We start from the raw sequence: 13,137 nt of genomic DNA on the forward strand, positions 1-13,137 counted from the left end.
TGTTTTATCAAACACAGACATTCTGCAGCCATTTAAAGCTGAGGTTAAAGGCATCCTGCAAAAAGAACCGTCAAGTCTAGTTTCCATGCCAAATACACTCAAAGGAGGCACTCGGCACAAAAATAACATGAGAACTCACTGCTCCCCACGTCGGAGGTGCTGTGGTGGGCTGCCCTAACGGGGTCAACAGCTCTCACAGACACTGTGAGAACTCACTGCTCCCCATGTCGGAGGTGCTGTGGTGGGCTGCCCCGATGGGATAACAGCTCTCACAAACACTATGCAAGAGATGCGACACCAGCCGTGGAACCTTCCAGAAAACGCAGTCAGCCTTTTAAAGATATGCATAAGGACTGTGCTTTTGGTTGTATTTTTTAACTATATTGTGCGGTTTTGCACAATTAAAACTTGTGCTTCTTGGGATATAAAGATTAAACGCCACTTTATATCCCAGAGGGCATAAATGCATATTATTTAACATTTCACAAAGCCACACAACATAGCTACAAAACAAACCAACGCACTTACCTTGCCCCCCCTACAGGCTGTCTCCTGATTCCTGAGCAGGTTCCATGGCTGGTGTGATGTCCCCAGCATAGTGTGTGCCAGGGCATCACAACAGAGCAGAAGCATACACTCCGAAGAGGACTCAAGTCTCAGCACCTGACAGAAAAAAGAGATGTTTGGGGAATAATAAAGAGCATTCTTATCCTAAGAACAATACGGCTCCAAGTCTACCAGGACTCCCACACCCAACAGACTTTCAACAGAGGCACAAGCCTTTGTAAGCCTAAACTGAACACTGGGGTAATCAATTATTTCCATTTACATGTACTTAACTTAGCTCAAGAAATTCCTCACTGTTCTGAAACTTAACTAAATGGAAGCCAAAGCTGGAGCTTCCTTAGCTGTTCACATTTCATGGCCCTGTCACTGGACTTCTTTGTCCCTGAGCACAGACAGAAGGAAAAACACAACAACCCAAGAATAACTGAAAGAAGAGTTTGGGAAATTCCTCTAGCCCACCCCCACCCCAGTGCTGCTGGTGGAACTGAGCAGCAAGTTCGGTGACTGACCAAGGTCCAACAATCTGTCAGGGTTAGGGAAAAACACAGATACCCTTTCCATAAAAGCAGCCAACTCAGCTGTTGTGCAAGGCTTCCGACATGTCCTTACAGGGAGACATTACCTCAGCTTGGGCCCGGGCCAACCTAGATATCTGTGTTTGAGTGGCAGATACTTCAAATGCATCAATGACAGGTCACTTGAAAGGTCTCAATAACGATACACTTGCTATGGCCCTTGCCTAGGTCCCATGCTAGCGGTAGACGGAAGTACACACTACAAATGGAAAAGGAAGGCCCCAAGGTTCAGGTCCCTTAACAGCCTCCTAGGACTTTCTGCTAAACAAATTTAACACACCCCTTCTCAGCAAGAAACTGATTCCATGACTGCCCATAGTACTCCATCAAATGTTCCACAGTCCAAATCATGTATTTTTTGTAGCAATGTCATTTCATTCATTTTGTTTAGTACAAATTGTACTAAGAAAATTTTTAAATTTTAAGTTAATTTGATGTTACTTGTATATTAAAACAGTAAGTTAGCCTTCCACATGCTGACCTGTTTTATTCAGTGATATCAATAATCAAAGCAAGCTGTTAATATAATTCCATTAAAATGATAATAAAACCCAAACATTTGATATTGCATATAGCATAGAGAAATGTGGAATACATGAACCAGGCTTTCAACAATGCCTCACTCTGAGACCAAAACAAAATTTCTCACGAAATAAAATGATGCATAAATAAGAAATGTAGGCTGTAAGATCTGTAGTAGCATTGTCAACATAGAAAGAGTGGTCATGGATCATGTACACAGACAACAAAAATTAGACATCAAAACCATGGTTGATTTTTATTTTGGATGTCTGTAGTTTTTCATTTTTACCATAAGAGTCAAAGAAGAAATAACAGATATTTCAAAAAATGTATGGAAAAATGCATTAAAAGGGAAAGGGGGCTAACTGACATCAGCACCCAATGCAGTATGGGGGTTCCAGTTCATGTTTCTGCTGTTCCACTTCTAATCCAGCTCTGTGCTAATGTGCTGAGGACAGCAGTGGAAGACTGCAAAAGTGTTTCGGCCTCTGCCACTCATGTGGGAAGCCAACATGAAGCTCCTGGCTCCTGGGTTTGGCTGGCCCAACTCTGGCTATTGTAGTCATTTGAGGAAGGAACCAATGAATGGAAAACATCTGTATGTCTCTCCCTCTGTAACTTTGCCTTTCAAATAAACAAGTTCTTCTTTTAAAAAATTAAAAGTTTATTTTAGTACAAAATGTTAAGTCCATGCATAGTTTTTCTGATAGTACACATATTCCGTGAACTTTCTGAAGACCCACTCACAGCCTATATCTTTAATGAAGCTTTATAAAAAAGAAATATATATTAATTTAGGCACAGCAGCTGTAATATAATTTCATATATACATATGAAATTTTGGACCTAGCACGGTAGCCTAGTGGCTAAAGTCCTTGCCTCGCACGCACCAGGATCCCCAACAGACGCCAGTTTGTACCCCACCAGCCCTGCTTCCCATCCAGCTCTTTGCCTGTGGCCTGGGAAAACAGTCAAGGATGGCCCAAAGCCTTGGGACCCTGTGCTTGTATGAGAGACCTAGAAGAGGTTGTTGGCTCTTGACTTCGGATCAGCTCAGTTTCAGCTGTTGCAGTCACTTGGGGAGTGAACCATCGGATGAAGATCTTCCTCTCTGTCTTTCCTCCTCTCGGTATATGGACGTGCAAACATATTCACGATGTGTACATAGCATGCTAAAACAGACCAGGTGCCAAGAAGTGGGTTCTGCTGCTCACTGCAGCAGGTCCAGTCCTAGTGAGCCTACTCTGTGCTCTGGGGGAGGCCCTGCAGTAGGGACTGCAGACTTTCACCTTGGGGATATCTGAGAGCCTCTCAAGAAGGGGAATGGGGCTGCTGCCTCCTGCAGGCACCCAGGCACCTTTAGACACAGCAGCTGTAATATTCCCTAGGACACTAGGTCATGCCTTCCCACTGTCGAGGCCAAACGGTAGTTGAAATGAGCTATTCAGTCTGGAGGCTAGATTGCTTCTTTCTGGCTTTCTAGAGCTAATGGTACAACCTCCTATGTGGCCAACACACAGAGACGAGAGCCTTTGATTATGAATCCTTCTGATACAATCCCTGTCTTCCTTCTATCACAACTTTAAACTCCAAATTTCCACAAAAAGAAAAAAAAGCACAAAATCATATACAAAGAAGTGGTATGAATTAACAAACCTAATACTAATTTGTAAGAGTTAACTGGCTAAGAATGTGGTTCTGAAGAGGAGAAAATGCTGCAACAGCTAGAGGAAAATGAGATCAAAGAAGAATTCTTAAGAGTGGCAAAAACCTGAACTGAATAAATGGATCCAATGAAGAGTTAGAAACCAGATGGGACCTAGAGACAAGTCCTTCTGGAAATGTCTAGAAACATTTTTTCAGTTGTCCCAAACTATCAGGGAGTGCCGTTAGGTTGTAATGGACGGACACAGGCGTGCTGGACAGTCCTTCACAATGAATAATCTGCACAATCTAAACGCACCCCGGCATCACCCCATTCCCCATCCAGTTGTGGACAGTTTCTTTGCTATCTTCTAGAACCAAATAAATTTGTACTAATTACACAGCAGTCCAAATATATTATTAACCAACAGAGAAAAACACACACAGCTCCCCAAGCCTCTCAGTATTTTGCTTTACACTGTAATATGTCAGCAACTCTACTATACAGCTTCTGGAATTTAAAATAGAAAATTCAAATCTAATCATTAATAGGTTATTCTAAATATAAATATGCTCTAAAATTAATTCTTGTGTATTCTGAGAATTGTATACAAAGGTTTTAGGAAAAAATGAAAACGTCTACATATTCACAAAAGGTATATTAGAAGTATTTGAGTCCTAGTAAGTCCCTAAGGAGATACAATCATTTTCTCATGCAATGGCCAGTGAATATGATGAACACACACTCACAGTCACGTAGACACTAAGCAAGCAGATCATGTAGGGAACTCACCTTGGCTGGCATTTGCCCCCTGAGGCAGAGCATTGGTTAAAATGGGTAAGTCACTGCCATGATTTCCATCTTCCCAGGGACAGACATCGACGCTGTTCCATTTTTTCAGCTGTTTTAGCCAACTTGCCTTTTGCTCTAACTTGCAGTGGGGGTTTAAAACGATGCACATCCACAGAGCACCTAAGTGCGAGAGGGAGAGGGGGATGTAATCTTCAAAAAGGTATTAAAATATCAATGCTTACAATTAAAGATAGCATTTTAAATAATACTGAAATGGATCCAAATCTGTTGTTTTTTAAGACTTGATTCTCCTTAAGGTAAGACACAAACCTCATGCAATGTTTAATAAGGGGGAACAATAGATCCCAACTTTGAAACAAAGGCTGAAATACTGCTCTACATAAATATGAAAACTATTTCTCAAATGCTAATTACAACCAACTTGTTACCTACATGCTGTTTTAGACTAAACAGACTATACAGTCATATGTCCAGTCCAGTTTACAAACATCCCATACATGGATGCTACAACACACCACTCCAACTGATCTGGCACAAACATTAAATATTTTTCTAGGATTACCCTTTTGCAGTAAAAAGCATGCAATCAAAAGGCATATAATGAATACAAATAAGCAATCTCCCAGTCTCACAAGTTTTAAACTTTTATCATATTTTACTACTAGCATACATTATCCATACCAATGGCATGTGAGAACTTTGAATTAAAATGTCAATAAAACTTTTAAAAAGAAAATTCACTGAAACTTAATTCTCCAAATTATTTCCTAAAAACCAATCTTTATATAAATGAAATCACTAAATGCATGCTTTTGCATTAACAAAATCACTATGTATTAATCAATAAACTCGGACATGGGCATACTTAGATGAAGGCATAATTCATACATGAAATAATTAAATATTGGTAATTTGGGAGCTGTGTGTGGCACAGCCAAGTTAAGCTATTATATTAGGGTGCCAGTTCGAGACCCAGCTACTGTGCCTTCAATCCTGTTTTCTGCCAGTGTGTCTGGGAAAGCAGAATATGGCCCAGGCACCCAGTCCTGGTTACCCAGGCAGGAAGCCAGGATGGAGTTCGTGGCTCTTGTTTAGAGAGTAAGCCAGCGGATGTTTCTCTATCCAGCCTGCCTTTCAAATCAGTAAACTGATTTTTGAAAAACTTGATAAGTTTATTATTCCTCTCTCCATTGTTCAAAGAAGTTAGTTAATTCAAGCAATTATCTTGCAAAGTTTAAGGCTTACTTTATTGATTTCAAAATAAGACAGATAACAGGACTTTAAAAGCATTTGAAAGCATTTTTCCTTTGAAAAGTTAGTGTGTTTTAACTGTGCATGTTGACCAATGAATTAAGTTATAAATGACGTCTATTTATTTATCCAAAAGAGATGTTTTGCATGCTTCCATACTTAAAATGGTAAGCTTCTGCAACTCAAGCACCTGATCTATTAAATATCACATAACTTTAACCAGCAGCAAATAAAAATGTTGGGGATGGCACTATGGCACTACTGTATTTGGGATGAACGCAATCGCATATTGGAGAGCTCATGTAAATAAAACATTTAAGAATAAAGATGATAATGTGCACAACCTATCTAAGCTACACATATAATAGTCTGCATTTCTATATTCTAAATGCGAATTAAAAACAAAACGTAATCAGTCAGGCCGGAGTTAATCCCACCACATCTCTCCCAGGCATTATGACTAGCAACTCTGCACAAAATTTGAAGCGCAGTAGTAACCTGAGGATTCTGAGAAGCAAGCACCAGCAAGCAAACCAGGGAAGGGAAGTACACATGGAGAGGTCACCGCACATGGAAGCAATTACTTTTTTTTTTCCCCTGCTGCCTCTGGTTTAGGATTAATCTCATTCAAGAAACTTAGCCATGTACTGTAAGGAAGAGCAAGCTCACCCAGGTAGGTGTTCTGGGCAATCCAGGCACTGGAGAGCAGCCTCCCTGAAGCCTGTGGACATGCTCATGCCGTGGCCACATCATCGAAGGCAGGACAGTCAAGCTTGAAAATTAACTGACACTGGAACTACCACCCAAAGATGGTGACTGTGTGCTTTAAAACACTTTCTAGGGCCTGGCGGCATAGCCTAGTGGCTAAAGTCCTCACCTTGAACGCCTCGGGATCCCATATGGGCACTGGTTCTAATCCCAGCAGCTCCACTTCCCATTTAGCTCCCTGCTTGTGGCCTGGGAAAGCAGTCGAGGACGGCCCAAAGCTTTGGGACCCTGCACCCGCGTGGGAGACCTGGAAGAGGTTCCTGGTTCCTGGCATCGGATTGGTGCGCACGGGCCCGTTGCGGCTCACTTGGGGAGTGAAACATCGGATGGAAGATCTTCCTCTCTGTCTCTCCTTCTCTCTGTATATCTGGCTTTCCAATAATAATAAATCTTTAAAAAAAAAAACACTTTCTATTTTAATTTCTGAAGGATTTTACTAGAAACTAGATTTTTTTAAAAATTTTATTGTATTGTTGTTGACAATCTTTACATAGTTAATTGCGGTTAAAAAAAAAGGTTCAGGGGGTATAGGGAAGTGGGTAATACTATTATGTCCACATTGTTTCCATCATGTATCTGAGGTTAAGGGGGATATTGAGGGAGAAGCCCCACCCGGTTTCCCACCCACCCCAAGTCCCTCACGTGGGGCATGCTCTGAGATATTTGATCAAGTGGTTTTAATAGTTCTCCAGTTATGAATCGCTGCCAGTTGCGCTCGATGAGGTCGTCCACTGATTGATATGGTCCATCATAAAGTCTCCGTTTGCCCCGTATTTCGCTGCCAACAATATACACCTGAGATGAATGATTGACCTGTTCTGTCTTCTGTCTTTTCTTGGTTAGAGTTCTGAGTCTAGCAGTTCGATTGGGGAGATCTCCAAAGAAACCTTGAGGTATTCCCAGACCAGATTCTTGTATGTTCTAGCAAGCACAGGGCCCGGCACAGTCCATCACCCCGATCAGCTGGTGGTTGCAATTGCTGGGTTGGTTCTGTTTTCAGTCCCAAGTTGCACTGGAACCAATCGGTGTTGCAGTCCAGTCTGGTTCTGCCCAGCACATACTCGGCCCTTACATCAACCAGTGGGAGTTGTAGCCTAGTCGGGGCGACCCACAATAACTCCCACCAGGCCTGCCCCCTACCCTGGTTTGCCAGTATGTATAGCAGTAGACCAGTCTGTCCCCCATCCCATTTGGCTCTTGTACTTGTCAGTGGGTATTAAAGCTTAGTTCCATTTAACCAACTCAACCATCCAGCCCTCACGGATTCTTACAATTATATCTTCAAAATGTCCAGGGTTCTAAAGTTATTTGGTTTGCAAATGAACAGGGAAATGTGACCAATTCTCAAAAGTGAGAAAAAAAAAAAAGCATCAACAGATGCCAAACAAGTGTTAGAATTATCAGACAGACAGAGATTTCACAGTGAGTACAGTAACTATGTTCTGTAAGGTTAAGGTAATCACCACTGGGAGGAATAGAAAAGACAGTCCCAAGAAGTGGATCACTACAAATAAAAATTAAACAGGAATTCTGGAATTTCAAGAACAGATAGAGAAAATTAGGAAATATCTAAATATCAATAAAATTTGACAGTTGTAAAACATTCTGTCCCAACATTAGAAAAATATCATCACCGCTTTTTTTTTTTTTTAAGATTTTATTATTATTGGAAAGCCGGCTATACAGAGGAGGAGGAGAGACAGAGAGGAAGATCTTCCGTCCGATGTTTCACTCCCCAAGTGAGCCGCAACGGGCCCGTGCTGCGCCGATCCGAAGCCGGGAACCTGGAATCTCTTCCGGGTCTCCCACCTGGGTGCAGTGTCCCAAAGCTTTGGGCCGTCCTCGACTGCTTTCCCAGGCCACAAGCAGGGAGCTAAATGGGAAGTGGAGCTGCCGGGATTAGAACCGGCGCCCATATGGGATCCCGAGGCTTTCAAGGCGAGGACTTTAGCTGCTAGGCCATGCCACCGGGCCCCATTACCGCTTTTTAAAAATGCACAAACAGCAGTGACAAGATGATATTTGGGAAATTCTCATATATCTTAAAATTAATTTGCAAGTCAAAATCAAGAGGGAAAATCAGAAAATATTTGTACTAACTGAAAATCAAATATATCAAAACTTGTAATACAGAGCTAAAGAAGAATTTACAGCACTAAGTGCTTCTATTAAATACAGGTTTCAAATCAATAATTTAAATGTCCACCTGAGAAAATGAAAAAAAAAAAGAAAAGAACAAGAAACCAAGAGCCAAAACAGAAGGGAAAAATTTACTGAGTAGTAATATTTAAAAATACACGAGGAGGAAAAAAAAAGAAACCTGCCTTATTAAGGATTTTAAATGGAAAACTCAGATTTTAGTAGATGTACACATATTCAAGTCCCCATGTTATCTGGAAAAGTCTACTTAGTATCTTCCAGTAAACAGAAGAGAGAATGGTCTCAACTTACTTTATGAGCCCAGAATTATGCTGATCCTAAGACCAACTATGGATCAATAGCCTTTATTAATAAAGAAGTAAAATATCTCTACAAAGTATTAGGCAAATCCTGAAAATATGTAAAAGAACAGTAACTGCAGCCATGTAGGCCCAGGAACAGAAGGCTGATTCAGTCAAGTGCAAGGTGTGGGGCACAGGTGGGCCTAGCTCTTAGGTTGTCCACATGCCACGCTCATTTGGATTCAATTCCCACCTCCGCTCCTGATGCAGACCCTGGGAGGATCCTGTCATCCACGTGGGAAATCCAGACTGAATTCCCAAGCCCTAGTTTTGGCTCCCCAGTCCATGATAAGTGAGAAGTGAACCTGGGGAGGGGAGATCTCCCTTCCTGTGTGTCCTCTCCATTTCTCAAATAAAATTTTTTTTTAGTTAATGTAATTTGCCACATTAGATTAAGATAGAAGAGTCATACAGCTATCTCAGCAGATTCAGAAATTCAAATATCTGCATCATAAAGCTGTAAGCAAACTGAAGTGAGCTGAACTTGATAAATAATACCTGCAATAAACTCTATATTTAAGTTCTGGCCAATCAAATAGAGCAAGAAAAGATTGGAAGGGACAAACTACAAAGACTTCCATTCACAGACATCTAATCTACAAAAAAAAGCTCCTAGAATGAGCAAGTAAGTTTATCAAGGTCATACAATAAAAGTTCAAGGCAAACACACTAACAAAAAAATCACTCACAACAAACATCCCCACAGACAGTTAAGTATGCTAAATATAAACAGCTAGACATTAAAAAGCTATCCCCCACCCCATCAAAAAAAAGGCCACTATTAGCATCAATACAATAGCAGAGCAATTTTAAAGAACAAATTTGGAGGACAAAGGTAGATATAATATTCAAAGTATGATTCATAAGGGATAAAAGCAGACTTTATCAGGGCCAGGACCATGGTGTCAGCTAAGCTAATGTATGACAAAATGTATGTACATTTATGCCAGAACCAAAGGGCATAAATACAAACACATAATTCTTTCTTTTATATTTTACAGACTGGGATTCCATCCCCCCAAACTCCCATCCCCCGACAGAATTTTCCCCATGTTGCTACAATGGTATAGTCCTGCATACAGAATCAATAATCCCCTCAGTCTCTTATTTAAGTGTACCCAGACATTGTTGGTACAGTCAATGTCAGACATTCCTGCATCCCTTTGTCTACACATTTCCAACAGTTTCATTGTGAATCCATCCTTTGCCTGGAAACAGGAATGCATGTTGCACAGTACCCCGACATTTGGATATGGCAGACCCTAGCACTGCATCACTACACATTTCCATAAATGAGAAGCCATGAGACAAGCTGAAACCTCATTGTGGTTTTATTTGCATTTCCCTGTTGGCTAATGAACTTAAGCATTTTTTCAGGAGTCTGTTGGCTATCTGTATTTCATCCTTTGAAAACTGCCTGTTCGTGACCTATGTGCATTTCTTAACCCCCCAGTTTTTTGTTGAGTTTCTTGATCTCTTTACATATCCTGTGTATTAATCCCCTATCAGTTGCATAATTTACAAATATTTTCTCCCATTCTGTTGGTTATATCTTCACATTATTGATGGTTTCCTCTACAGTGCAGTAGCTTCTTAGCTTGACGTAAGGCAGTTTTTTGCCTGTTCCTTTGTCTTGTAGAATTTCCCTGATGTTTTCCACTACTAATTTGATGGTATCTGGTTGGAGATGTAGAGCTTTGATTTATTTTGAGTTGATTTTTGTATAAAGTGTATGGCAAGGGTTTTGTTTCATACCTCTGCAAATGCAGATCCAATTTTCCAAGATGATTTGCTGAATAGACTATGCAATCTCACTGGATTGATTTTAGTTCACATGTCAAATATTGGGCTGTAGCTGCGTGAGTTAAGTTCTGGGATCTCTACTCTGCTCCACTGGTTTTGCCAGTATCAGGCTGTTCTGGTTGCAACTGCCCTGAGAGTGTTTTGAGGTCTGGTATGGCGAGGACTCCAGCATTTTTTTTGTTAAGATTTCTTCTAAAAAAATATATTCTTTTTTATTGGAAAGGCAGATCAGATTTACAGAGAGAACGAGAGAGAGGACGATCTTCCATCTGCTAGTTCACTCCCAAAATGACTGCAATGGCTGGGGCGGATCCGACAAGAAGCCAGGAACCAGGAACTTCTTCCAGGTCTTCCATATGTGTGCATGGTCCCAAGGATTTGGGGCATCCTGTATTGCTTTCCCAGGCCACAAGCAGGAAGCTGATGAGAAGCAAGGCAGCTGCCATATGAACTGATGCCTATATGGGATAATGGCTAAATCCTTACCTTGCCAGCTGTCTGAAGCCTCTTTTGTTTCCATGTGGATTTTAGCACCTTTTTTTTTTTTTTTAGATCTGAGAAGAATGTCATAGGTATTTTGATTGAGATCACATTGAATCTGGTAATTGCTTTTGCTAGTCTGGACATTGGATTACATTAATTCTATCAATCCAGCAACATGGAAGATTGCTCCATTTTTTTGGTCTTACTCTGCCTCTTTAATAATTTTAATCATAGAGATCCATCACAACTCAATTTAACTTTACTTTGATGTATTTAAAACTTTTTGCAGCTGTAAGACTGATCTTATAAGTTCCTTCTCAGCCATATAACTGTAAATACAAAGGCTACTGATTCTTTTAAAAGATTTAGTTAGTTTTATTGCAAAGTCAGAAAAACAGAGAGGAGAAGAGACAGAGAGGAAGATCTTCCATCCAATGATTCACTCCCCAAGTGACCACAATAGCCAGTGCTGCGCCAATCTGAAGCCAGGAGTCAGGAACTTCCTCCAGGTCTCCCCTACGTGTGTGCAGGGTCCCAAGGCTCTGGGCCATCCTCGACTGCTTTCCCAGGCCACAAGCAGGGAGCTGGATGGGAAGTGGAGCTGCCGAGATTAGAACGAGTGCCCATATGGGATCCTGGCATATTCAAGGCGAGGACTTCAGCTGCTAAGCCACCGTACCAGGCCCAAGGCCACTGATTTTTGTATGCTGATTTTATATTCTGCAACTTACCAAACTCTTTTGAGTTCCAATAGTCTGTTGGTAGAGTATATAGGTTTTTCTATATGGAGAATCATGTCTTCTGCAAACAGAAATCGCCTTTCTCCTTTCCAGTTTGCATCGCTTTGTTTTATTTTATTGTTGTTATTATTATTATTTGCCTCAAGGCTCCAGTAAAACCATATTGAACAGCAGAGGTGAAAATGGGCATTCCTATTTCTGGATCTTATGGAAATGCTTCCAACATTTCCGCATTCAAAGCGATTCTGGCTATGGGTCTGTCGAATACTGCTTTCATTATGCTGAGGACTGTTCCCTGTATACAAAATTTGGTTAAAGTTTTTATCCTGAAAAGATGTTCTATTAAATTGTTTGTTTCCATCTGTTTAGACAGTTGCATGATTTTTAATTCAATTTGTTAATGTGATATATTATACTTATTGATTTTTGTTATGTTGAACCATCCCTGCATACGTAATAAGTCTCACTTGGACTAGGCGAGTGCTCTTTCTGATGTATTGAATTCAGCTAGCTAACATTTTGTTGAGAAATTTTGAATCCGTGTTCATCACGGGTGTTGGTCTACAGTTCTATCTCTTTGCTGCACCTTGCTCTGGTTTGGGGATTAAGGTGTGGTGGTCTCATAGAAGCAGTCTGGCAGGATTCTCTCCCCTCTACTTGTTTTAATTAGCCTGACTGAGCAACAAATACATAATCTTAAAAATAATCTTTAATTACTATTAATAGTCATCATGTATTAGATGCTCCCAAATTTAGTGCCCTGCAATCATTTCTCATTAACTCCTGTAATCAAAATTACTACTTTCATTCTAATTTCTTTTAATTACAATACAATTTTTAATATGTTTAACTATTTTATTTTTTAAATAATTTTTTTATTATTTTAGTCTGATAGTCTTTATATAGCTGATTAGGGCACAAAGGGTCAAGGGTTACAGGAAAGTGGGTAAGACGATTGTTTCCACATTCTCTCTCTTTTTCTTGTGTCTGGGGTAAGGGGGGAGACAAAGGGAAAAATCCAACCAACCTCCCACCCATCCCAGGCTGCCTGACATGAAGTATGCTCTGAGGGTACTGCTCAAGTGGTTTTGAGATTTCAACAGTTCTGAACTGCTGCTAGTCTTTGGGAGAGGAAAGAGAGATTCTCCCTATCTGGTGGTTTAAGAGCAAGAGCCAGGCCAATGCCAGGAAACAGGAACTCCATCAAGGTCTCGCAGGCAAGTGACTGGAGCCCAGGTGTGGAGACATTGGTTGCCTGCTAGGGGCATCATTAGCATGGAGTAGCCAGGACTTGAACAAAGCACTTCCACAGAGGATGTGGCAGGCAGTGGTGTTAAACCACTGCCACAGTATCTGCCCCTCTTTTCATTTTAAAGAATAACGTCATTTAAGATCCTTACCAGAAAAATATAGACTGTGTGCCTTTTAACATTTCTTCCTCACAGCTCTGGAGGGCTCCAGTCCAAGAG

General features: G+C 40.8%; 1 protein-coding gene across 1 annotated transcript in view; it reads right to left on the bottom strand.

Moving 5' to 3' along the window:
- ZSWIM6 (zinc finger SWIM-type containing 6) overlaps window positions 1-13,137 on the bottom strand; it is a 167,482-nt gene that overhangs the window by 20,533 nt on the left and 133,812 nt on the right. Inside the window, exon 5 of the mRNA XM_004583807.3 lies at window positions 4,102-4,281. Coding sequence (XP_004583864.3) covers window positions 4,102-4,281 — 180 coding nt within the window. The remainder of the gene's footprint in view (window positions 1-4,101; window positions 4,282-13,137) is intronic.

Source organism: Ochotona princeps, chromosome 23, assembly GCF_030435755.1.
Source record: "Ochotona princeps isolate mOchPri1 chromosome 23, mOchPri1.hap1, whole genome shotgun sequence".
Lineage (NCBI taxonomy): Eukaryota > Metazoa > Chordata > Mammalia > Lagomorpha > Ochotonidae > Ochotona > Ochotona princeps.